General features: G+C 43.9%; 1 protein-coding gene across 8 annotated transcripts in view; it reads right to left on the bottom strand.

Moving 5' to 3' along the window:
* SH3PXD2A (SH3 and PX domains 2A) overlaps positions 1-27,480 on the bottom strand; it is a 530,104-nt gene that overhangs the window by 45,840 nt on the left and 456,784 nt on the right. For all 8 annotated transcript variants that reach the window (XM_063961980.1, XM_063961976.1, XM_063961978.1 and 5 more), the window contains one exon: positions 6,112-6,225. In XM_063961980.1, the coding sequence (XP_063818050.1) occupies positions 6,112-6,225 (114 nt within the window). The remainder of the gene's footprint in view (positions 1-6,111; positions 6,226-27,480) is intronic.

Genomic DNA, 27,480 nt, shown 5'->3' with positions numbered 1-27,480 from the left:
GTTCTGAGAGAGGTGCAGTATTCCCATAGCTGGGTGATAGTTCTGAGAGAGGTGCAGTATTCCCATAGCTGGGTGATTAGTTCTGAGAAAGGTGCAGTATTCCCATAGCTGGGTGATTAGTTCTGAGAGAGGTGCAGTATTCCCATAGCTGGGTGACAGTCCTGAGAGAGGTGCAGTATTCCCATAGCTGGGTGATAGTTCTGAGAGAGGTGCAGTATTCCCATAGCTGGGTGATTAGTTCTGAGAGAGGTGCAGTATTCCCATAGCTGGGTGATAGTTCTGAGAGAGATGCAGTATTCCCATAGCTGGGTGAAAATCCTGAGAGAGGTGCAGTATTCCCATAGCTGGGTGATAGTTCTGAGAGAGGTGCAGTATTCCCATAGCTGGGTGATTAGTTCTGAGAGAGGTGCAGTATTCCCATAGCTGGGTGACAGTTCTGAGAGAGGTGCAGTATTCCCATAGCTGGGTGATTAGTTCTGAGAGAGGTGCAGTATTCCCATAGCTGGGTGATTAGTTCTGAGAGAGGTGCAGTATTCCTATAGCTGGGTGATTAGTTCTGAGAGAGGTGCAGTATTCCCATAGCTGGGTGACAGTTCTGAGAGAGGTGCAGTATTCCCATAGCTGGGTGACAGTTCTGAGAGAGGTGCAGTATTCCCATAGCTGGGTGATTAGTTCTGAGAGAGGTGCAGTATTCCCATAGCTGGGTGACAGTTCTGAGAGAGGTGCAGTATTCCCATAGCTGGGTGATTAGTTCTGAGAGAGGTGCAGTATTCCCATAGCTGGGTGACAGTTCTGAGAGAGGTGCAGTATTCCCATAGCTGGGTGATTAGTTCTGAGAGAGGTGCAGTATTCCCATAGCTGGGTGATTAGTTCTGAGAGAGGTGCAGTATTCCCATATCTGAGTGATTAGTTCTGAGAGAGGTGCAGTATTCCCATAGCTGGGTGATTAGTTCTTAGAGAGGTGCAGTATTCCCATAGCTGGGAGACAGTTCTGAGAGAGGTGCAGTATTCCCATAGCTGGGTGATTAGTTCTGAGAGAGGTGCAGTATTCCCATAGCTGGGTGATAGTTCTGAGAGAGGTGCAGTATTCCCATAGCTGGGTGATTAGTTCTGAGAGAGGTGCAGTATTCCCATAGCTGGGTGACAGTTCTGAGAGAGGTGCAGTATTCCCATAGCTGTGTGACAGTTCTGAGAGAGGTGCAGTATTCCCATAGCTGGGTGACAGTCCTGAGAGAGGTGCAGTATTCCCATAGCTGGGTGATAGTTCTGAGAGAGGTGCAGTATTCCCATAGCTGGGTGATAGTTCTGAGAGAGGTGCAGTATTCCCATAGCTGGGTGACAGTCCCGAGAGAGGTGCAGTATTCCCATAGCTGGGTGATTAGTTCTGAGAGAGGTGCAGTATTCCCATAGCTGGGTGATAGTTCTGAGAGAGGTGCAGTATTCCCATAGCTGGGTGACAGTCCTGAGAGAGGTGCAGTAATCCCATAGCTCCCATAGCTGGGTGATTAGTTCTGAGAGAGGTGCAGTATTCCCATAGCTGGGTGATAGTTCTGAGAAAGATGCAGTATTCCCATAGCTGGGTGATAGTTCTGAGAGAGGTGCAGTATTCCCATAGCTGGGTGACAGTCCTGAGAGAGGTGCAGTATTCCCATAGCTGGGTGATAGTTCTGAGAGAGGTGCAGTATTCCCATAGCTGGGTGATAGTTCTGAGAGAGGTGCAGTATTCCCATAGCTGGGTGACAGTCCCGAGAGAGGTGCAGTATTCCCATAGCTGGGTGATTAGTTCTGAGAGAGGTGCAGTATTCCCATAGCTGGGTGATAGTTCTGAGAGAGGTGTAGTATTCCCATAGCTGGGTGACAGTCCTGAGAGAGGTGCAGTATTCCCATAGCTCCCATAGCTGGGTGATTAGTTCTGAGAGAGGTGCAGTATTCCCATAGCTGGGTGATAGTTCTGAGAGAGATGCAGTATTCCCATAGCTGGGTGATAGTTCTGAGAGAGGTGCAGTATTCCCATAGCTGGGTGATTAGTTCTGAGAGAGGTGCAGTATTCCCATAGCTGGGTGACAGTTCTGAGAGAGGTGCAGTATTCCCATAGCTGTGTGACAGTTCTGAGAGAGGTGCAGTATTCCCATAGCTGGGTGACAGTCCTGAGAGAGGTGCAGTATTCCCATAGCTGGGTGACAGTCCTGAGAGAGGTGCAGTATTTCCATAGCTGGGTGATAGTTCTGAGAGAGGTGCAGTATTCCCATAGCTGGGTGACAGTCCCGAGAGAGGTGCAGTATTCCCATAGCTGGGTGATTAGTTCTGAGAGAGGTGCAGTATTCCCATAGCTGGGTGATAGTTCTGAGAGAGATGCAGTATTCCCATAGCTGGGTGATAGTTCTGAGAGAGGTGCAGTATTCCTATAGCTGGGTGACAGTTCTGAGAGAGGTGCAGTATTCCCATAACTGGGTGATTGCAGGGGTCTCTCACGTCCAGAATTACTCAAACTCTAAGAGAGGTTTGTTCCACCACCATGTGTACTGTATGTATAGGGCCATGTGTACATATGTAATAAGTGTATTGGGACTTGTGTGGGTCATCAATTATTAAGATAAAGAAGCACATCAATTCGATGGATAAAGGTGAATGTTGATGTCTGTTCGCTATTGGAACACAACCTGTGCAGGAGAACCATAAAAGTGAAGGGACTTTGGGTACTGTACAACTACAAGAGTAACCTAAAGATATCACTGTAATATAATAATTGGCACAGTAATATATACACACACACACAGTATAAATATACTGTACATATATACACAATTTGTATACAACAAAATAAAAGCAAGTTAACAATAATTATTTCATTGAATTCTATTGTGCTGCACCTAATCCGTTACCATTAAGTGCAGAACTTTAGGTAATAATAAGCCCTGACTCATCCCATATCTCTGTATACAGTAACACACAAATATTTTACTAACACTTCTAATTAAAGTGTACAATTTGCATCTACTGAGATGCAGAACTAGTAAATAACAAAATAAGTCCCTTTGGTTTTCTCACAGCACTTCAGAGAGTATGTGAAACTCATCAGCACTTATAGCTGAGAAGGTTGGAGAAACGTATAGATGAAACTACAGCATCAGCCATTACAGGATAACAAATGGGCTTTATTAGTAAGCATGACAGCTATACAACGCTGCCCTGTGCTGGAGCCTAGAAAAAGTATATCCACACTTTAGCAGGTTTTACATTGCATTTACTTTCATCCTGGAATAAAAATAGATTAATGTGTGAATCCTTCCACAAGCTATTTTCTTAATTACAAAAGATACCCAAAGCAGGCAGTTAATGACTACTTAGGATCCGCCCCCCATATGATACTGTATGATTTGTGGCGGTGGCCCTCTCAGGTGATCGGAACATGAGGAAGCTAACACCTTTCTAACAAGGACAGTGTTCAGTGATCACTATTACCAAGAGGTGATTACTGGAGTGGGGCGGGGAGGTGCACTTGTGTAACCCAGCAAAGCCAGGGTCTTATTCCGTATAGGTGACCTGAACTGGCCTCTGAAGTGGTAATTTTCATTATTATTTTTTTTTTACAAATTGTCCCTTAAAAATATTTCTATTTCTGTGATAAATGGTGATATAAAATCTTTCTTTTTGACCATATTGATAAATAAGCCGCCAAGATTATGAAGTAAGCGGGATAGAAAGCCACACATAGTATTCCAATGACACAGTTAGCTTATTGGAATGTGCTATATGGGGTAGATTGGGGTGGACTACATTTCCCCTAATCCCTAGGTGCCTTGCAATGCTATTTAGCACTGGAATGTTACTGAGGTCACACCTGTTATGTGTTTTGGAATACTGACATATGATTTCATACTATCGAGAAACAAGTTTATATATATATTTGCCATTGTTTGTGCAGGTCCCCTATGCCTCTGTGTAATAAGGGTGTAGCACAATTGTCAGCCTCATCTGTGGGAAAAGTCTTTCTCTATTAAATCAATGGGTTCACTAGTATTGCTTTACCATGAACAGATAATAATTGTAATAATACGCAGAATTACTCTATGCAAAGTACTGCCTAAAGACAGGCACACCAAGAAGGGGGGGTTAAGTAATTATTTGTGAAGGCCCTGTGCCAGCTGCAAAAAGGTAATAAATGCCCCCCTTTGCAGCACGCGTTTACATTGTTCTCAATTCGGAAGAAGCATGGCTGTGCCTCCTATATTTGACCACGCCCCTTCAGTACCTGGGTCCCGTGGATGTTTAAAGATACTATAGGTGGGAATGTAGGAGAGTCAAATTTGCAAAAGTAACATTCTATCAGAGATTCAAGATCTTTCAGAGACTTACACAATGCTTTATGTGTGTATATATATATATATATATATAAATAACACACATATCTATCTATCTATCTAATACTTGCCTACTCTCCCGGAAGCTGCAGGAGGCTCCCGTTTTTTTGGGTAGCCCCCTGCACCCCCGGAAGAGTAGGCAAGTCTTCCGCATCCTGCTCGCACCCTAGTGATGCGGGCAGGATGAAGAGATACACTGCCATATTCGCGAGTCTGTGGGGTGGGGAAGGGGTTAAAATGACACAAATCGCTTAATGATGTCACAGCCCGGTCCCACCCCCTAAAGTCTCCTGCTGCGTCTCCTCTCCGGGCTTCTCCCAGAGAGGAGCTATTTAAAGTAGGCAACTCTATCTATCTATCTATCTATCTATCTATCTATCTATCTATCTATCTATCTATCTATCTATCTATCTATCTATCTAAGCTGACCCTATTACAGTTCCCTTTTTAAATTCTTTAAATCTATGTGCTAGCTTTAGTAATGTCATTATCTCAGTAGGGGACCCAAAAATGTGGGATTTTGACTTTTGGATAAGGGATACTCAACCTATAATAGCGATCGCCATGGGGACTGTAAGAGAAGCCAATTTTACTGTTGTTAAACTGCAACAAATGTACATACAGTTGAGTTTAATATGTGTAAGAAGCATTAGAATGATAGTAATTGCCTGACATTGCTGTTGCTATATGAGTGCTCATTATTGCAAAACTAAACTATCACCAAACAAAATGATGATGAGACAATACAAACGGACACATGCGGAAACTGTCCTGCTATAAAACATGTGGCATAAAGACGGGCTGCTGCTCCTTATTATTATTATGACCGGATAATAAACTTCATGCTCCATAACTGTAATGTGTGAGCACTGCCGACGATGACATCAAATTTGAGTGGACAAGTTTAAATACCCGCCTAGTTGTGATGTTTGGCCAGACATATCGAGTGACTGATATGTGTGTATAGCTTGCTAAATTGACCAATCTACTGGCAGTTCTGATGGTCAGCAAATCCATCGGTAATGTGTGTATCCAGCAGTACTCCATGTCACCTACAGGTCTCCCACAGACCACACAGTAGGGCTAATTCAGACCCGATCGCTGCTGTGCGTTTTCGCACAGCGGGTGATCAGGTTAGAATTGCGCAGGCGCATGCCAGAGATGCTATCAGCATCTCAGCCCAGCGATCGCCTCTGCCCGATTGACAGGCAAAAGGCATTCACTAGGTGGGAGGGGGCGGGCCGGTGGCGTTGGGCCGCCATTTTGGGGGCGTGGTCCGGGCAACGCAGGCGTTCCAGGACAGTGCGGGGGCGGGCTGCGTGACGTCACACGCAGCTGCTCCGACCCGGAGAGCGACGGGTAGTCCCTGCCAGCGCGCAGGAGCTGTGCTGGTAAGCAGCTACTCTTCAGGTACAAAAGCATTGTAGCCATGCAATGCTTTTTTACCTGTGCAGCGGGGGGAGGGCCAGACAAGCGGGGCGGATTAGCCCTGTGCTGGGTGTCTCCCCGCATGTCAAGGTGGCCGATTGTAGCCGTGCAAAAGCTACGATCACTACGATCAGGTCTGAATTAGGCCCTATGTCTTTGCCACAACTTTGCTTTTTACGGATAAAAATGAAAAAAAATTGCGACAAACCTTTATGCTTCAAAACACTTTATGCTTCAAAAATAACACAATCTAAAAGCAAGCAAGCCGGTTATCCACTCACCACCTTACCATACATCCATTTGTTACATGTAATAAACTTACCATCTCCAGATTTTGAAGTGTGAATTTCAGAGTCATCTTTGCTTCCGCTTTGGGAATCTAGATAAGTAGCAGGGACCCAGCCTTGCTCTTCCGCTGTACTCACAAACCACCACCCTGGCAAGCAGAAAAGAAATGGAACATAAATAGCTGCAATCTGTAATAATGTCCAGGTTAATGTGACGTTAAAGTGGGAAAGTGGCATCTTTTATCTAATGCAGATATCAAAGGGGAAGAATACAAGAGGATACAAACCAGTAACACTCCTGCAAGCACTACACTAACAGTATATATATTAGTGTTCTATAGATTTAGTTACTTTAATTGTGGTATATCTTGTGCCCAAACAAACCTAACACTAAAGAGCCAAGCACTCTGATAGAATGTGCTGTTTCATGTTTATCTCTGTTACATATAAAGGATTTGTTTCACTCATCCAGAAACCATTTGGAAAGAAGCGGGTTTAGCAGGAACGCCAGATCCCAGTTATTGAAAACAGATCTTCATTGTTAAGTTCCTATTTTTAAGCATCAAACTATTTACATATTGCTCGACATTCAGTTGTAATTAGAAATCGGAAAAACAGGACACAGGATGACATTCAGCTGACTGTATTAAAAGGCTTGTTACGCTTCCGGATACATAAATCCGCACGAGGGATAGCTGCTAAGTATCAGTACATTGTTTGGACGCAGTGTGTACTTCAAATCCCAAATCAAGGCACTGACGTGTCCAGCTCCCAACTGCCATTGAAAATGAGCATTTTCCATGTATCAATTGAAGACTACTTAAGCATGGCCCTGTCCTCAGTATATTGCTCAAAGGGGAGCCGGGCAACAAGTGGGTATCAAATCCACGCTTATGTAATCTGAGAAACAGGCCTATGCCACTTCTTCTTCATGTCTCTCTGCTCCACTTATTTACAGCACAGATCCCTCCCTACCCTTTACATGAATGTAATAGCACACAGTCCTGAAGAACTACAAGTCTCAGCATGCCCTGTACTTCCAAAACAACTGAAGAGGTAAAGGTTGTCTATGCTTGTCCTATGTGAAGCAAAGTCTTGGAGAAGAACCTGCACAATAAAAACTCAGTGAACAATTTGCAGATCACCCCCAGCATGACGTAAACAGGATAGGTAAACGCTGATTACTAGCGACTGATCTTGCGGTTGGTGGGAAGGTGGGTGGGACAATGGCGGAAACACGCACAAAAAGAAAGCAGCAAATCAAAAGGACATAATGACTGGTGATATCACCATGGCACAGTGATAGAAGCCCTTTAAAAGATGGAGATGTTTTTATTTCACCCTCATTAGTTTGCTGATAAATCATTTATAGGCATATAAGTAGATTCTGCAATACCTTATTCAGGGCTGTCAATACCAGTTGGCCAGGATGGCACTTGGTAAACCCCAAATTTCAACTTCAGGGGGGTCATTAATGTCAGCAGTGGTGGCTCTAGAGGTGGGGCTGCAGCACAGTCCAAAATTCAAATAGGGGAGCCACACCAACTGCCAGTGAGATCAGAATTTGAATTTTGGATTGTGCTGCAGCCCCACCTCTGGAGTCGCCACTGGACGCCAGGAAAGGCTCTCCGCAAATGATCCTAGCCTTTCTGTTCCAGCTCCTGGCTCTGGTCTCCGTGACGTTGTGGCCTAGAATTGCAGCATGTGCGACCCCTAGATACGCTACTGAACTTCTGTAACTATCTGTGACACTAAGCATTCTCTACCCAGCCGTTTGGAGCAGAGAACAGTGGTCCACGTTCTCATTATGTCTCACACAAGGCATCTTCATATGCTTACTCTCATTGTCAGCTGAGGTTTCATAGAATTCCAATGACCTAAGGCGTTTACAAGTCAATATGCTGCTCCACGTTTTGAACTAAGGTTAGCCAAACTATGAAATCATATTGATTTATTCTGGCTCTATTATGGACATACAGTACAGAACTAGCATATCTAGATCTTCTTTAATGAGGCACACAGGAACACGTAGCAAAGATTTCTGGAATGACGCAGACACTAAAACAATCCACTGTTCTGTTTATTTGAAACAGAAATTTATTAGCATGGCCAGCACGGACGTTGTGTAATGGTTAGCATTACCGCCTCACTGCATTGAGGTCATGGGTTCAATTCCAACCATGGCCCTAACTGTGCAGAGTTTGTATATTCTCCCCGTACTTGTGTGGGTTTCCTCCGGGTTCTCCGGATTCCTCCCACAATCCAAAAATATACTGGTAAGTTAATTGGCTCCAACAAAATTAATCCTAGCGTGAATGTGTGTGTGTGTGTGTGTGTGTGTGTGTGTGTGTGTGTGTGTGTGTGTGTGTGTGTGTACACATGTGGTAGGGAATAGATTGTAAGCTTTATTGGGGCAGGGACTGAATATTCTCTGTAAAGTGCTGTGGAATATGTGTGCGCTATATAAATAACTGGTAATAAATAATTTTAAGATAGGTTATTGGTTAAGGAGGTTCTATAGGGTTGGAGAACTATTACATCAACAAAGTAAAATATGAAATTCTCTCAAAAAAACAAAGATAAACAAAACAATACATACCTGTAATGGAGTTTAAAAAAAAGAAAAGAAAAAAAATTGTGGTGAAATACCTCTTCACATCGAAGTGTCAGGTAAAGTTAAAGCACCAAGCACTGACAAAGCAATAAAAGCTTAATCTACTGGCTTCAGATCAGATGCCGTTGCTGCAGTGTTTAAACGCGGTCAACAGCAGCCCGACTTACACCCTTCACCAGTCTTATTCGCTCAAAAGTGCTTGCTATCCTATGGGGTAGTGAACAGTTTTGAACGCGATCCCGCCAGTATAATGTGCGGCGGGTGTCATGAATTCGGCCAGGTGAATGGGTTCGAAATCAATTAAATTCTCTGAGTGTTCTTGTCTATATATCTATATTTGATAAATTAATATTGATTGTACCATGGCCCTCATTCCGAGTTGATCGCTCGCTAGCTACTTTTAGCAGCCGTGCAAACGCATAGTCGCCACCCACGGGGGAGTGTATTTTCGCTTTGCAGGAGTGCGAACGCCTGTGCAGCAGAGCGCCTGCAAACACATTTTGTGCAAAACAAGACCAGCCCTGTAGTTACTTATCCTGTGTGATGATTGCTGCGACGAGTGACAGATACCTGCCCAGCAAATGCCTGGCCACGCCTGCGTTTTTTCCAAACACTCCCAGAAAACCCTCAGTTGACACCCATAAACGCCCTCTTTCTGTCAATCTCCCTGCGTTCGGCTGTGCGATTGGAATCGTTGCTAGAACCAGTGCAAAACCACAATGGACTTCGTACCCGTATGACGCGCGTGTGCATTGCGGTGCATACGCATGCGCAGATTAGCCGTTCTTTTCACTGATCGTTATGCAGCGAACAACGGCAGCTAGCGATCAACTCGGAATGACCCCCTATATGACAAGAAATGCAAATACAAGTGGCATAGAAAAAATACTATGGGTATTAATGTTTTAGGCTTGGGCTTGGGTGCGCTCTATAAGACATATACGTGTGGCTTGGGTGCGCTCTATAAGACATACTCGTGGCTTGGGTGCGCTCTATTTATCCCAATAAATACGCGTGGCTTGGGCTCACTCTATTTATCCCAATATTCTCTATATCTCAGCCGATGCTGCTGGAAGCAGAGACTGCATACCTGGATATAGCCTGCATCATAAATCTTACAATCTGGATGGAAGAGGTGCACTCAATAAGACATAAGCGTGGCTTGGGTGCGCTCTATAAGACATACACGTGGCTTGGGTGCACTCAATAAGACATACGTGTGGCTTGGGTGCGCTGTACAAGACATACGCGTGGCTTGGGTGCGCTGTACAAGACATACACGTGGCTTGGGTGCGCTCTACAAGACATACGCGTGGCTTGGGTGCGCTCTACAAGACATACATGTGGTTTGGGTGCGCTGTACAAGACATACGCGTGGCTTGGGTGCGCTCTATAAGACATACGCGTGGCTTGGGTGCGCTCTATAAGACATACGTGTGGCTTGGGTGCGCTCTATAAGACATACTCGTGGCTTGGGTGCGGTCTATAAGACATATACGCGTGGCTTGGGTGCGCTCTATAAGACATATGCGTGGCTTGGGTGCGCTGTACAAGACATACGCGTGGCTTGGGTGCGCTCTATAAGACATACGCGTGGCTTGGGTGCGCTCTATAAGACATATACGCGTGGCTTGGGTGCGCTCTATAAGACATATATGCGTGGCTTGGGTGCGCTCTATAAGACATACTCGTGGCTTGGGTGCGCTCTATAAGACATACTCGTGGCTTGGGTGCGCTCTATAAGACATACGCGTGGCTTGGGCTCACTGTATTTATTCCAATATTTATTCTCTTATATTTCCGCCGATGCTGCTGGAAGCAGAGACTGCATACCTGGATATAGCCTGCATCATAAATCTTACAATCTGGATGGAAGAGGTGCACTCAATAAGACATAAGCGTGGCTTGGGTGCGCTCTATAAGACATGCGTGTGGCTTGGGTGCGCTGTACAAGACATACGCGTGGCTTGGGTGCACTCAATAAGACATACGCGTGACTTGGGTGCACTCAATAAGACATACGCGTGGCTTGGGTGCGCTCTACAAGACATACGCGTGGCTTGGGTGCGCTCTGCAAGACATACACGTGGCTTGGGTGCGCTCTACAAGAAATACGCGTGGCTTGGGTGCGCTCTATAAGACATACGCGTGGCTTGGGTGCGCTCTATAAGACATACGCGTGGCTTGGGTGCGCTCTATAAGACATACGTGTGGCTTGGGTGCGCTCTATAAGACATACGCGTGGCTTGGGTGCGCTCTATAAGACATACGCGTGGCTTGGGTGCGCTCTATAAGACATACGCGTGGCTTGGGTGCGCTCTATAAGACATACGCGTGGCTTGGGTGCGCTCTATAAGACATACGCGTGGCTTGGGTGCGCTCTATAAGACATACAGTGGGGATCGAAAGTTTGGGCACCCCAGGCAAAAATTAATTTTAATGTGCAAAAAGAAGCCAAGGAAAGATGAAAAAATCTCAATAAAGGCATCAAATTACAGATTAGACATTCTTATAACATGTCAAAAAAAGTTTGATTTTATTTCCATCATTTACACTATCAAAATGACAGAAAACAAAGAAATGGCGTCTGCACAAGTATGGGCACCCTGCAGAGTTAATACCTTGTACTGCCCCCTTTGGACAGCTGAGACCTGGCAGTGTCATGGATTGTTCTCAATCATCGCCTGGAAAGACCAGGTGATGTCAATCTCAAAGGTTTTAAAAGCCCAGACTCATCTGACCTTGCTCCAACAATCAGCACCATGGGTTCCTCTAAGCAGTTGTGTAGAACACTGAAACTGAGAATAGTTGACGCTCACAAAGCAGGAGAAGGCTATAAGAAGATAGCAAAGCGTTATCAGATGCCCATATCCTCTGTTCGGAATGTAATTAAGAAATGGCAGTCATCAGGAACAGTGGAAGTTAAAGCAAGATCTGGAAGACCAAGAAAAATATCAGACATAACAGCTCGCAGGATTGTGAGAAAAGCAAGTCAAAATCCACGCTTGACTGCACGATCCCTCCAGGAAGATCTGGCAGACACTGGAGTTGTGGTACACTATTCCACTTTAAAGAGATACTTGTACAAATATGGTCTTCATGGAAGAGTCATCAGAAGAAAACCTCTTCTATGTCCTCACCACAAAAATCAGCGTTTGAAGTTTGCAAATGAACATATAGACAAGCTTGATGCATTTTGGAATAAAGTTCTGTGGACCGATGAGGTTAAAATAGAACTTTTTGGCCGGAATGAGCAAAGGTACGTCTGGAGAAGGAAGGACACAGAATTTAAAGAAAAAAACCTCTGTCCAACTGTTAAGCATGGGGGTGGATCAATCATGCTTTGGGGTTGTATTGCAGCCAGTGGCACAGGGAACATTTCACAAGTAGAAGGAAAAATGGATTCAATAAGATTCCAGCAACTTTTGGACGCTAACATGATGCCATCTGTGAAAGAAGCTGAAGTTTGGATAATGATCCTAAACACACCTCAAAATCCACGGTGGATTACATCAAGAGGCGTAAACTGAAGGTTTTGCCATGGCCTTCACAATCTCCTGACCTCAACATAATTGAAAATCTATGGATAGACCTTAAAAGAGCAGCGCGTCACAGACAGCCCAGGAATCTCAAAGAACTGGAAGACTTTTGTAAGGAAGAATGGGCGAAGATACCTCAAACAAGAATTGAAAGACTCTTGGCTGGCTACAAAAAGCGTTTACAAGCTGTGATACTTGCCAAAGGGGGCAGTACAAGGTATTAACTCTGCAGGGTGCCCAAACTTTTGCAGACGCCATTTTTTGTTTTCTGTTCTTTTGAAAGTGTAAATGATGGAAATAAAATCAAACTTTTTTGGACATGTTATAAGAATGTCTAATCTGTAATTTGATGCCTTTTGGAGATTTTTCCATCTTTCCTTGGCTTCTTTTTGCACATTAAAATGATTTTTTTGCCTGGGGTGCCCAAACTTACAATCCCCACTGTATACGTGTGGCTTGGGTGTGCTCTATAAGACATACGCGTGGCTTGGGTGCGCTCTATAAGACATACGCGAGGCTTGGGTGCGCTCTATAAGACATATACGTGTGGCTTGGATGCGCTCTATAAGACATACTCGTGGCTTGGGTGCACTCTATAAGACATACGCGTGGCTTGGGCTTACTGTATTTATCCCAATATTTATTCTCCATATCTCTGCCGATGCTGCTGGAAGCAGAGACTGCATACCTGGATATAGCCTGCATCATAAATCTTACAATCTGGATGGAAGAGGAGAACTAGATATTCCCCATACACCCAGACAAATCCGAGGCAGCTTATATTTTTAGCACTTGATAACTTGGAGCAGAATACAGTTTTTAGTCTGCTAAATACATTATTAGCCATTGTGGTTTGATAGTACACTATATGCAGTCCTCGAGGACACTGCTGAGGAGAAAAAAACAGAAGACAAAGGTCTGAGGTAATACTTGACAACTAAATCTAAATCTGTGTGTTTCTCTGTGTCGGGCAAGCTATACTGGAATACATAAAACTAAACTGGAAGAATTTAACAAAAAAACAAAAACAAAAGCTGAATCACACCAGTATAAAATATATAAGGGTATCCCTGGCCTTCAGATTTGTGGAAGGAGTATTTGCCCTTCCCAAACTAAAAAAAAACTAACTGTCTGTATACTATACTCAGTGTTGAACTCCACAGATTCTTGAGAATACATCCAATAAGGTGCCTCCCTAGTTCCTTCTGTTATAATAATTATTTGTTGAATTTCTCCTTGTTCTCTGTGATCCACCAGTCCCCAGCAGCTGGAGACTGTGGTGAATATACAGAGATGGTATGGGGGTTACAGTAGGGGCCCTACATGAGTGTTCACCACAGATCTGTGCAGGTTTTATTGAGTTTCAGTCTGGTGATACTGAAAGGTGACAATGCCGATAAATGGATTGACTGTAGCGTCACTGCTGCTAGGTCATGTCTGCTGACGGCTCATCCGGTCAAGGTGTGCTGGGCAACTTGGGGGCCCTAGGCATCTGTCTACATGGCCTATACCCAGTGCTGGCTCTGACCAGAATGGATACACATCTCAGTTCTAGATCACTGTACAGAATTCATCATTTCCATCATGCAGCACAAACTGCGTCTGGTGCATTTGTAAGACATTAGCAACGTGAAGCAAAAAGTTTAGTGTATTTGCTTTTCCTCTCACAACCAGCAACGCCTTTTAATTACTTATTTGTGCTCTCAGCCTTAACACGTCTCTAGCAGCCAGCTAAATGTGATTAGTTCTCCAGATGTGCAACAGGAATGCTGCTATATGGTCCATTATAAATAAGACAGTGAATCGTTCTGTTACACCTATTCCCCACATTTATGTCACTGCCTCACAGTTGCGGGTTGAAAAGGTGACAGTACTAACCCAACCCTAGTAAGACATGCACACCAGAGCAGCTGCCAAACGCTCCTGATATCTGCACTAGGAGTCCCTGCTTTTCAGCAATATCTTACATAAGTCATAGGTTATAATACAGCCAACAAAGCCAATTCCATCCTTATGTACTGTACACGATACCAAAGGGTGCCATAGTGGTGACATTCAGATGTGTTCATCTACATGAAGCCTCCCTGCACGTTACATGGGGTAGCACCGTGCGTCTTTACGTTTGACTTTTTCCCATTAAAATGCGTTCTTATTCACAAAAAGGTGTGAGTAGGAAGCACAAGCAGACTCTGCTGATTAAAATTATATACGGCATGCCTATATTCTGTGTGCGACCCTGTCTGTATCTGCATACGAAATGTTACGTTCCAGGAAAACACTGTAATGTACCATTGCATACGCAGTTACAGCCGCAGACGCACACAGAATATAGACATGCCGCATATCATTTGAATCATAAGCTGCTTGAGCGTCCCATTCGCATAGCGGTGTAAGAGCCATGCGAGTGGACGAGTTACACTTACTGGGGTTCCACATGCTAGTACAGAGGAAATTACACCAAAATGACATAAAAAACTCAGGTCAACCTTTTCATGTGTCGATCTTTCCCATGTCAACGTTTTGTCAATGTCAACCTTCTGCATGTCAACCTTTAGGGGTTAACCTAGACAATGTCGCTCTTGTATACCACATCCAATGCTAACAGAGTTGCACAGGAGCTGTCAGCTCACTCATAGAAACTCAGGGGCTGATTTATTAAGCTCGGTGAAGTGATAAAGTGGAAGGTGATAAAGGACCAGCCAATCAGATCCTAACTGCCATGTAACAGACTGGGTTTGAAAAATGACAGTCAGGAGCTGGCTGGCTGGTCCTTTATCACCTTCCACTTTATCACTTCACCAGGGTTAATAAATCTGCCCCATAGAAACATAAACATAGAATTTGTCGGCAGATAAGAACCACTTGGCCCATCTAGTCTGCCCCCTTTTTTTTTTTATATTATTTTTATCTCTAACCTTATTTGATCCTTATTTCTTTGTAAGGATATCCTTATGTCTATCCCATGTATGTTTAAATTGCTCAACTGTCTTAGCCTCTACCACCACTGATGGGAGGCTATTCCACTTGTCCACTACCCTTTCTGTGAAATAATTTTTCCGCAAATTTCCCCTGAACCTCCCCCCCTCCAGTCTCAGTGCATGTCCTCGTGTCCTATTGCTTCTCTTCATTTGGAGAATGTTTCCTTCCTGGACTTTGTTAAGACCCTTGATATATTTGAAAGTTTCTATCATGTCCCCCCTTTCCCTTCTCTGCTCCAAACTATACATATTGAGATTTCTTAGTCGTTCTGGGTATGTTTTGTGATGTAGGCCATGCACCATTTTAGTTGCCCTACTCGTGTCAGGCATCTCCTGATGTGTGGTGTATTGAGACAAGATGCAGGGCGGGATGTACTAAAGGGAAAATGTGGGCAAAACCCCCCAAAAACTGCATTCTTTTCAAACTTTGGTAGCATTTCCTATATGTACTAAGCTCCAGAATGAGATGCATTCCAGAGCTTGGATGCCGTGGGTAACGTCAGCTTTTGCTGGCATTACCCTAAAGAAGCCTATGGGCTTCTTTACACATTCTGCCCTGAGAGGTATCCAATCGGCAGCACCCCCCACGTCCGCCGCATGTGTCGGAAGTCCCAACATCACCAGAAACCCGAAGTCCCAACATTACAAAGGGCAGCTGTCAGGAGAGCTGTCCTTTGCGATACTAATTGTAATGTAAGTACATATGTCATTAGTATCTATGCAGTAAGTGGCGGGTTGTACCTCATCGCAGATGCAAAGCTTAGTACATCCTGACAATAATATTTATCAGCATCTGATTTTATTATATAGAAACAGCTAAGTGTCTATGCAGTGGATCATATATTATTTGGAATACTTATATTTTGGGGTGTAGTTTGATTTGTCTACAGTGACCATGTTGACATTCGTCATGTTTACCTAGATGTTAAGACAAAACGGTCCCTGGTGGTCTATTGGTCTCTTACCTTCTCCCAGCAGCTCCAGCGTGGCTTCTGGGTCCTGGCAGTCATGTGATAGTCACTGCCGGGTCAAACCTCCGTACACCTAACCTTCCTCCTAGTGCCATGTCGCCATTCTGAGGATGTCAACATTGCGCTGTCCTGATTGGTCACGGCCTGGGAATACACTTACGGCCCATAAGCCCTGTTTGGACAGACTTCGTTACAAAGTCAGCCACAACACATTCTGCTGCCTCAGCAGCCGGGTTTGAATGTATTCTTCCGAAACTCAACTCTAAGCTAGATATTGGCACTAAATACGAAAACGGCATAAAGCACTTTTTCTGTACGCATCGGTGGAAAATACATAAAACCATCTGCACTGAGGGTAATCTAATCTTTGTAGAGATTGTCTCATTTCATGTATTTAGTTTGGACAAATCTCTGCGAGCTGGAGAGTCTCTTGGCAGCTGGAGATTATTGTGACACACAGTCAAATCAGTTCACTGCATATATTTTATTTCTTCAATATTTGTATTGTCTTACAGGGTAGAATAGAGCAATTGTACCATCCCATACAAGGCACAGTGAGATCCTTTACATCCTCTCCATCAGCAGGCAGTGACCTTTGACCCCAAATAAAAAATGTCCTTATTATGGGCACAGCGTTCCCTGACCCTCTGCTTTTCCATTTGCTTCTTCATTTTGGTACGTTTTTAAATCCTCTCCCTCCCTACAACTTTTTTATCTGTCATGAGTATTTCATAGCTGCCAACACTTACATATAATCCCCAGAGACACTTAGCAGCTGGGTCATTCAACGGATAACGTCACTGATGGTGCAGTTGGGAGAAGGGACACACTCCCATCATACTTTCGCTAGACATGGTTATCGTGAATTGTTTGAAATATTGTAAACACATGTCCTCAACAAACATGAATTGACAATACCCAAAAAATAAAGATTGATAATAAGAAACTGCAGAATAAGAATAATTAAATTCCCTGTATAATAGGTCTTTTCTGAAACGTATAGAATAGAATGCAGTGATTTATCGGTAGGCAATATTTCCCCACTACTTGGCGTGTATCAAGAAGTAGAATTAAAATGTGGGCCTTATAAAGATGTAATATGTTTGGTGCTCATGTGAACATGGGCTATAGACAAAACATGGGTGACGATGGATGAGAATCCTGTGGACATTGCCCTACTCCTTACAAATCGTGGCAGTCAAGCTTTGGGGAAGAGGGCATAAATGCCTGGGCCATTCTCCCAGCACCTCCCCATATGGATCTCCCAAAGAGGCCATGTTAAATGTAGGTAAGTACAAAATAATCCCTTTATTTCATGTCACATGTATTCAGTTTCCATTCTGAAAAGTGCACACAAACTGATGTCATGATGATGTATTGCAGTATATGAATAAATATATTACGTGTGGAGTATTATAACAAGGTATTTTCCCCTCATAGCTACAACAGTATATGGTAATACAGCGGGACACAGCTTCATGTCAGCATGGCAGCAGAGAGTGACATTAAGCAGGACCTCGAGCAGAGAGCACAGCAAGAGAGGAGGCTCGGTGTTCTATAAAAGACACATATCAAGGAGACACCTCTCTATCAGTGATTATTTCTTATTGCAAAAAATGCCACTCGACTGTCAAGTTATTGGGGAATATGCATGCGCGGTTAGGTCAGCCAGGGAGAGAACCCAGTAACAAAGTTTTCACTGTGACGGTAACAAAGCTTTCACTGGGACAGTAGCAAAGTCTTCACTGGGACAGCCTATTATTGGCTGTTTCATTTTGACTAAGATCCACTGGCGTATCTATAATGGGTGCAGTGTGTGTGGTGCATACGGGCCCCCGAGTCCAGAGGGGGCCCCCACTGCACACACTGCATCCATTTGCTAAATACTCACCCCTCCAGAGTCCCGTGCTGACGTCCACGTCGGTGTTAAAACTCAGTGAAAATGGCGCAGTTGGCATTTTCCCAGAGATCTGCGCATGCGCAGTAGAGTCTGAGCGCTATAGTGCTCAGACGCTCAGCGCTGACTGAGCGCTATAGTGCTCAGACGCTCAGCGCTGCCGGCAGAGAGGAGGGTGCCCGAATGGAGGAGGCTGAACACGGGCCTCTTCCTTTCTTAAAGCGCCTCTGCTAAGATCTTACGGTGCATGCACACGGTGCGATTCTGCCTAAAGGCCGATTCTGACTTTGCAATTTCCCTTGAACGCCCCGGAGCCCAGAACCACCGATATTGACTATACATACGGTACAATTTTGGCTATGTACAATTTTGACTATACTAGAAACCACACTTTCTTGTCAAAATTGACCTGCCTGCACAGTCTATTTTTTCTAGCGATACTGACCCCGCGGGAGCATGCATCGGCATTGCAAGCTGTATACACGGTGCGATATGTACAATGGGGGTAATTCCAAGTTGATCGCAGCAGGATTTTTGATAGCAATTGGGCAAAACCATGTGCACTGCAGGAGAGGCAGATTTAACATGTGCAGAGAGAGTTAGATTTGGGTGGGTTATTTTATTTCTGTGCAGGGTAAATACTGGCTGCTTTATTTTTACACTGCAAATTAGATTGCAGATTGAACATACCCCACCCAAATCTAACTCTCTCTGCACATGTTATATCTGCCTCCCCTGCAGTGCACATGGTTTTGCCCAATTGCTAACAAAAATCCTGCTGCGATCAACTTGGAATTATCCCCAATGTTTTCTACCGATATGGTAGTGTGTGCACCTTAAGATTGATCTGAAAATGCATCTCTTATTGCTGCAATCAGGGAAATAAGCTGTGCTTTCTTACAGCTATTATGTGGTGATACATAAATAGATCCATTAATCTTCTTTACCAAAAGGCTGGTAAGTACTCAAGGCATGCTTCAATAGTGGATGCAGCTAAATAGTTAGACCACATTAGTTAGTCAAATGGGTGACATCTTCCATGGCTCAGTTGGGCATAATGGGGGTCATTCAGAGTTGTTCGCTCGCTAGCTGCTTTTGGCAGCATTGCACACGCTAGGCCGCCGCCCTCTGGGAGTGTATCTTCGCTTAGCAGAATTGCGAACGAAAGAGTAGCAGAATTGCGAATAAATAATTCTTAGCAGCTTCTGAGTAGCTCGAGACTTACTCCTACACTGCGATCAGCTCAGCCCGTTTCGTTCCTGGTTTGACGTCACAAACACGCCCTGCGTTCGGCCAGCCACTCCCCCGTTTCTCCAGACACTCCTGCGTTTTATCCTGGAACGCCTGCGTTTTTCCGCACACTCCCAGAAAACGGTCAGTTTCCGCCCAGAAACACCCACTTCCTGTCAATCACACTCCGATCACTTCAACGATGAAAATTCTTCGTTTGGACGTGAGTAAATCTACTAAGTTTTGTGCTAAATTACTTAGCGCATGTGCACTGCGTACCATGCGCATTTTTGCCTTAATTGCTCCGTTGCGAAAATCGGCAACGAGCGAACAACTCAGAATGACATGTACAGTGCCCTACAGTCGGCAGCAGAGTTTGAGGGAGTCTGTCCCTGAAAGCCAATTCTAGTGGGAAGTGCAGAGGCTCAACCAACAGTTAGAACATAAAAAATGTGTGAGCAACACAAAAAATGTTATTCAAATTTACAGTGGTTACAAAGTTACTCAAAGTTCTTTTGGACTATAAAAGATCAAGTAAGGAAATATATTGAGGACCACCACACAGGGAAATACTGTATGGAGAGGAGAACATCAGCTGTAATACAATAATAAAAATAGAAAAAAGTAACAGTAGCAAAATAGCTCTCTCAACTCTTTCAAGAGCCCCAGGCATCTTGTGTTATGTTAGGGGGGATGTTACATCCTTGCCTTAGCAAACACTACAATATCATTATCTTTAAACGCTCTGCACCAATGATCTTACTCAGCAATTACTATTTTACAACTCAAATACGTTTGACTACCCTGCTCTCCAGCCTGCTGAGAACCTTAAAATGTGTTCCTCTTGAATAGTTAGAATAGGATTTACGATTTCATAACATATGACTTCAGTTAATATGAAACTCTCACTTGAAACTTGGAGAGAAGAGTTCCATCCTTGCCAGTGTCTAGCAACAGCGCTGTAAATGCCAGGGTTTTAACATTTTCCAATCCAGGGAGATTACTATTAGTAGAGACTATTAGATGTCCGGTGTTCTGCTCATTTGTCATTACGGTTTCATTGTTGAAAGCTTCACTCTTGCTTATAGGATTCCTTATATTACACTGATTTATGAGGTCCATCTATCATGCGGAAAGTTATTGGACACTCTAGTGCAGAGGTGGGCAGAATAACGCGGTCTGTAGCACAAGGATGGGATCTGTAGGCTCATTACACATGAAAGCCACGGAAGCCTAAGACTAACAATCTTGTAGAATAATATGAAACTCACATATGCTATAAACATCATAATTCATATTTTAACATTATACTTTTTAATAACATTCCTTGTAAATCATTTTGACAGCTTTATTGGTAGAGGACCCTAGTTAGTTTCCTAGGGGCCCTCACAAACCTTAATCCAGCACTGCCGACTGACCTATCTCCCCTTGGACAGACAGCTTCATAGACAGAAAAGTGTCCTCATACACTGCGGCTTCAGTCGCACCAAATAGCCCCTCTCTGCGCACCAGGCACTACTGAGCATCCCCATTCACAAATCCAAGTTGGTAACTACTTCCATTTTTGCACATCTATCTATTCCTGGACTGTGGCTATACTGAGGAGATGAACTGATGCAGAAGTTCCAGCTTGCATACAATTATATCAGTTGAATGTAAATGCAGTGCTACATGTGCCCTTTTTTTATTTTTATCCTTATCACAATATTTTTATCACAATGTTGCAACGTGGATTGTTTAATGCATAAATAAATTTATATATATATCGTTTTATCATATTCAGCTCGTTAGCGCTAATTTCGTCCTATACTGTATATTGCGCTGTATGGCGCGCATCTTGCACTATATAGTGTATAGGCATAAGGTGTCTGAGGACACATCTGTAGCGTCTCAGTCACACTGACCATCTCACACTGTATGGCATATAGACACAAGAGGCGGATGTAACAGGGTCCAAGTTTGCCAGAGAAGCATGATGCCGGACGATCTCAGGTTTTTTTTTTAAAGCAGCAGTCATTAACAAGGAATGGTTCTGCCGTGTAAATGGTTGCTGCTTTAAAGAAAATGTCCTAGACCAGCCGGTATTCTGGCAAACTCGGACCCTATTACATGTCGCCTCAGGTGTCTAAGGACATATCTGTAGCATCTCCAGGGCCGGCCCGACGCATACGCGGGCTACGCAGCCTCGTTAAGCGCCGGGCCGTAGAGGGCGCTGCTGCAGAGAGTGAGTCACAGTGACTCACTCTCTACAGCAGCGGTGGCTAGCAAGCGGCTCGACCCGCTCCCGGCCGCCGCTGCCCGGCGCGCACTGACGTCTCCAGCAGCGGTGTGTATCTGAAATTCGGCGCCGGGCCGTGAGCCAATCAGAGCTCGCGGAGCGGCAGCTGAGGCTCCTGATTGGCTGCCGGTCCGCGAGCTCTGATTGGCTCATGGGCCGGCGCCGAGTTTCAGATACATACCGCCGCTGGAGACGGAGGGGTAGGAGAGGCGCGCGCTGCCCTCTCCTCCCCTCACAGCAGCAGCAGGAAAGCAGCACTTTTTTTTTTCAGGGGAGGAGGCACTGTGGGGACATGTATCAACACTGGGGGCATATTTGGCGCTGTGGGGGCATATCTGGCACTGTGGGAGGCACGGTGGGGGCATGTGTATCAACACTGGGGGCATATCTGGCGCTGTGGGAGGCACTGTGGGGGCATGTATCAGCACTGGGGCATATCTGGCGCTGTGGGGGCATATCTGGCACTGTGGGGGCATGTATCAGCACTGGGGGCATATCTGGCGCTGTGGAGGCATATCTGGCACTGTGGGAGGCACTGTGGGGGCATGTGTATCTGCACTGGGGGCATATCTGGCGCTGTGAGAGGCACTGTGGGGATGTGTATCAGCACTGTGGGCATATCTGGCACTGTAGGGGCATGTGTAGCAGCACTGGGGGCATATCTGGCACTGTGGGGGCATGTGTAGCAGCACTGGGGGCATATCTGGCACTGCGGGAGGCACTGTGGGGGAATATGTATCTGCACTGGGGGCATATCTGGCACTGTGGGAGGCACTGTGGTGGCATATCTGGCACTGTGGGGGCATGTGTATCTGCACTGCACTGGGGGGCATATCTGGCACTGTGGGGGCATGTGTATCTGCACTGGGGGCATATCTGGCACTGTGGAGATATGTGTATCTGCACTGGGAGCATATCTGGCACTGTGGGGATATATGTATCTGCACTGGGGGCATAGCTGGCATTGTTGGGATATGTGTATCTGCACTGGGGGCATAGCTGGCACTGTGGGGATATGTGTATCTGCACTGGGGGCATAGCTGGCACTGTGGGGATATGTGTATCTGCACTGGGGGCATAGCTGGCACTGTGGGGATATGTGTATCTGCACTGGGGGCATATCTGGCACTGTGGGGATATGTGTATCTGCACTGGGGTAATAGCTGGCACTATGGGGATATGTATATCTGCACTGGGGGTGTATCTGGCACTGGGACATCAGTCATCCACTATCTCAATGTCACCCTGCCCCAGTCACCCATTATCTCCCTGTCACCCCTGCCTCACCAGTAACCTATTATCTCCCTGTCACCCACTATCACCCTGTACCACGGGGAGTACAATTGTGTAGCCACACCCCTTTCTTGTAAGACCACACCCCTTTTATCCCATGAAGGGGCGCCCAAATAGATTTTTGCTTACTAAAAAAATAAGCTTGGGCCGGCCCTGAGCATCTCAGTCACACTGGGCATCTCGCGCTGTATGGTGTATAGACTAAGGTGTTTGAGGACACATCTGTAGCATCTCAGTCACACCGGCCATCTCACGCTGTATTTATCAAGGAAATTATCAGTCTATTTCATGCTGTTATTTCCTGAAGTGTGTTATCAATTGAAGACAAGTGTACCATATCTATTCTTCCAAGTAAAGGATAACACCTGAAGAAGTCTCTTAGAGACTAAACGCGTATGGTTCAGACGATAGGATTCATTTTGAGAACCAGAAACTGGATAACTGAGTCGCTAAAAAAAGGTGAATCATGTATACTCAAAAGTGAAATACTGTTTGACAAATTGTCATATTTTATATCATTTTATTCTTTGATGGTTTTGTGAAATCTCAAGTTTAATAATTTGTTAATATACATTTTTTTTTTTAGAAAAGTTATTTGTATAATATTATTGTTAATAATTTATGGTCTCAGATACAAAAAAGTTAAACTTCATATGTGTAGAGTTATTTAGAAAAGTTTACACACACACACACACACACACACACACACACACACACACACACTATCTGGCAAGCAATAATGCGAGGAGAGAACTGAGGTCATTTTGATGTCTGGAGAATGAAGTTTCCATGTCATAGCTGCAGATTTTTGGATGGTTCCATCCAGTGTACTTCAGTACCTGTGGTTGTGACGGTTAACTTCACCACTGACATAAAAGTTTGCCTCATCACTGAACAAGATGCCTTGTGCTAAAGAGGGATCCTGTTGATGTTGCTCTAAGGCCCACGTACAAAACTGCATACGTCTGTCTGGGTCATCCTTTGCTAGGTACTGGAGTAGCTGGACCTTGAATGGATGCTATCGATGGGCTGATTCCACATACTGCTGACAAAAATCATATGCTGCATTACATAGTAACATAGTTGTTGAGGTTGAAAAGAGGCAAAATGCCCATTGGGTTCAACCTGTATTCATATTATAATTTTCCCTGTTGAAATAATGTTTTATGTCTAGTTAACCACTGTAAATCATGTTCCTTCCACATTATCAATGTCCATATTTGAAATGCTATAACTTTGGATATATCTTTTTTCAGTCACAAATTTATCCAATCCGATTTTAAATGCATATACAGAGTCCGCCATTACCACCTTTTGTGGCAGGGAATTCCAAATCCTTATTGCCTTAACAGTGAAGAACCCTTTCCTACGTTGTGTATGGAATTTTCTCTCCTCTAACCTCAGCGAGTGACCTCGTGTCCTATACAGAGTTCTTTTAATAAACAATTCCTCTGATAATTCTTTGTAATGTCCCTTTACATATTTGAAGACATTAATAACGTTTCCTCTTAGACGCCTCCTTTCCAGTGTGTACATATTTAACCTAGTAAGCCTTTCCTCGTACTCCAGTCCCTCTAGCCCTTTAATCAATTTAGTAGCATGCCTTTGAACCCTTTCGAGTTCACAGATATCTTTTTTTTATGTGGTGCCCAAAATTAAACACAATATTCCAGGTGCGGACATACCAATGATTTATACAGCGGCAGGATTACATCCGAGTCCCTTGTCTTAATGCCCCGTTTTATGCATGCTAGCACCTTACTTGCCTTCTTTGCTGCACTTTGACATTGTATACAGTTATTAAGCCTATTATCAATGAGTACCCCCAAATCTTTTTCCAGTACTGTTACCCCTAGATTTTCCCAATTTAATATGTAGATTGCAAGTTTGTTTTTAGTCCTGAAATGCGTAACTTTGTATTTTTCTATATTGAACCTCATTCTCCATTTAGACGCCCAGATTTCAAGTTTAGATAAGTCATCCTGTAGATACTCCACATCTATTTTCAAATTAATTACCCTACACAGTTTAGTATCATCTGAAAAGATTGACACTGTGCTTTCCAGGCCTATTTCTAGGTCATTGATAAATATGTTGAATAGTATTGGCCCGAGTACGGACCCTTGTGGTATTCCGCTGACTACTGGTGCCCAGGTGGAGGACAACCCATTGACCACTACACGCTGTACCCTGTTATCCAGCCAGTTACTTATCCATGTACAAATATTTTTCCCAGGCCAAGCTCCTTTAATTTGATGATCAGTCTCCTGTGAGGCACTGTATCGAAGGCTTTTGCAAAATCTAAGTAGACCACATCCACTGCTTTTCGCTGGTCAAGATTGTCACTCATTTCCTCATAGAAGCAAACTAAGTTAGTTTGACATGAACTGTCTCTCACAAATCCATGCTGGTTCTTGCTAATAATATTAGCGGTATGCAGATACTCCTGTATGTTATCCCTTAAAATTCCTTCCAATATTTTCCCCACTATAGATGACAAACTAACTGGTCTGTAGTTACCCGGATGATATTTAGATCTCTTTTTAAATAATGGCACTACTTCGGCTATACGCCAATCCATCGGTACCATGCCTGATCTAATTGAACTATTGAAAATCAAGTATAGCGGTCTTGCTAGTTGTGACCTAAGCTCCATAAGAACCCTCGGGTGAAATCCATCTGGGCCAGGTGATTTATTAATCTTAATTTTAGTCTCTCCTGGACTATTAGTTCACTTAACAAGTATCTAGCCACGAATCATTGCTGTCACTATCATTATGCACTACTCCCACCGTCGATTCTTCTCTGGTGAACACTGATGAAAAAAATTTGTTCAGTATTTCCGCTTTTGTTTCGTCATTATTTATCAACACTCCAAATTCATCTTTTATTGGACCTACATTCTCCTTTTTTAATCTTTTGCTGTTTATGCATTTAAAAAAAAATGTAGGATTGGTTTTGCTCTTCATAGCGATTTGCTTTTCGTTATCAATTTTAGCTGCTCTTATTGCTTTTTTTCATCTTTTATAGCATTCCTTGTAGTACTGGAATGACTCCTCCTTTCCATCAGATTTAAATGTTTCAAATGCTTTGCGTTGTGGGCTCTTCACGAAGGATGCCAAAACCATTGTTGAGGTTGTCACATCAGTAGCACATTTTGAATGACCACTCTGTGACTTGTCAGCCACAGTCCCAGTTTCTCGGAATTTGGAAATTAGGCACCTGACAGTATTATGTGAAATTGGAGGCATTTCTGGGTGCCGGTTGTTAAAATCTGCAGCTATGACACGGAAACTTTGTTCTCCAGACATCAAAATGACCTCAATTCTCTGTCAAAGCCATCTTCAGTTACCTGCAACAAAAAAGTGTTGTCACTTTTGAACTAGAACTTCTATTTCAAATCTGTTTGCAGCAATAAACTTTCCAGCAAATTCTGATGTTGTTTGGCATGTTACACGACCCCCTTTCCATTTGAAAAAGCTGACTTAGATTCAAGATGGCCGATTCAAGATGACGCCCATGTTCGGTATACACCATAAAAGATAGCTCATCTCACCCATACCTTACTGGAGTATTCAGTTTTCCCATTTCCTGTACAGCTTTTGAAACAAAAGGGTGTAATGCGACTTTTGAATCACCGTGTGTGTGTGTGTGTGTGTGTGTGTGTGTATATATATATATATATATACCCCAAACAGGTTGGCTACCAAATGATCCGCAATCAGCCACCTTTATGCCTCTGCCACAATATTACAATGTCCATAAGGTTTTTCTGTAACCGCAGACGTAAAAGGCACAGCACTCCAGGGTTTCTTATAATGAAGAGATAACTCCAACGCTTCTGGGCTAGTCAGAGCCCTGCCATCAGAGAATACAATTAATTTTATACGTATATACATGTTAAGTATATATAGTAGTGGCAGAGCAGGGGCCCTTTTTTGGATCAGTGTGCAGTCTACAGTTTGTATGTTCTCCCCATGCATGCTTTTATGTGTGTGTATATGTGTATGTATCATTCTTGCCAACACTCCGTGAATATCAGGGAGACTCCCTGAAATAGCAGCAATCTCACTAACTCCATGAAGAGCCTAGCTATCTCCCTGTTTGCACCCTACCCCTTTATATAGCTCTTACTGTATATACTTGGGGAGACATATATACATACATTCAAATGGGATCATCACTGCCATTTCCCTGCTTTCATTATAGGGCACAATGATCCCTATGGCTACATGCATTTTCAAGTAAGGTTTCTCGTGGCCACTTATATGAAACCATTTGTGAGTAAAACACAACACATGACCAAGCTCTGAAAAGTACCAGTGTCTTGTCATTAACAAATAGATATTACTGAGCAATAACGGCAACATATTCTAGATAGATAGATAGATAGATAGATAGATAGATAGATAGATAGATAGATAGATTCTGTTCATTACCATTTGGATGGTACAATTTTAGAACACATATCTCAGGTGGAGCATTACACATATATCCAACTCATGGGTGCTACTTTCACAAGCTTCCTGAAAAGCTTTTTCAAATGTAGACCAGTATATTTATTAAGTATCCTGATCAGCAAATCAATTTCTATTTTTCTGGAA

This window comes from Pseudophryne corroboree, chromosome 3 (assembly GCF_028390025.1).
Source record: "Pseudophryne corroboree isolate aPseCor3 chromosome 3, aPseCor3.hap2, whole genome shotgun sequence".
Taxonomy (NCBI): domain Eukaryota; kingdom Metazoa; phylum Chordata; class Amphibia; order Anura; family Myobatrachidae; genus Pseudophryne; species Pseudophryne corroboree.
Note: the sequence above shows the minus strand (reverse complement) of the source record. Positions and strands in the feature narration are given on the sequence as shown.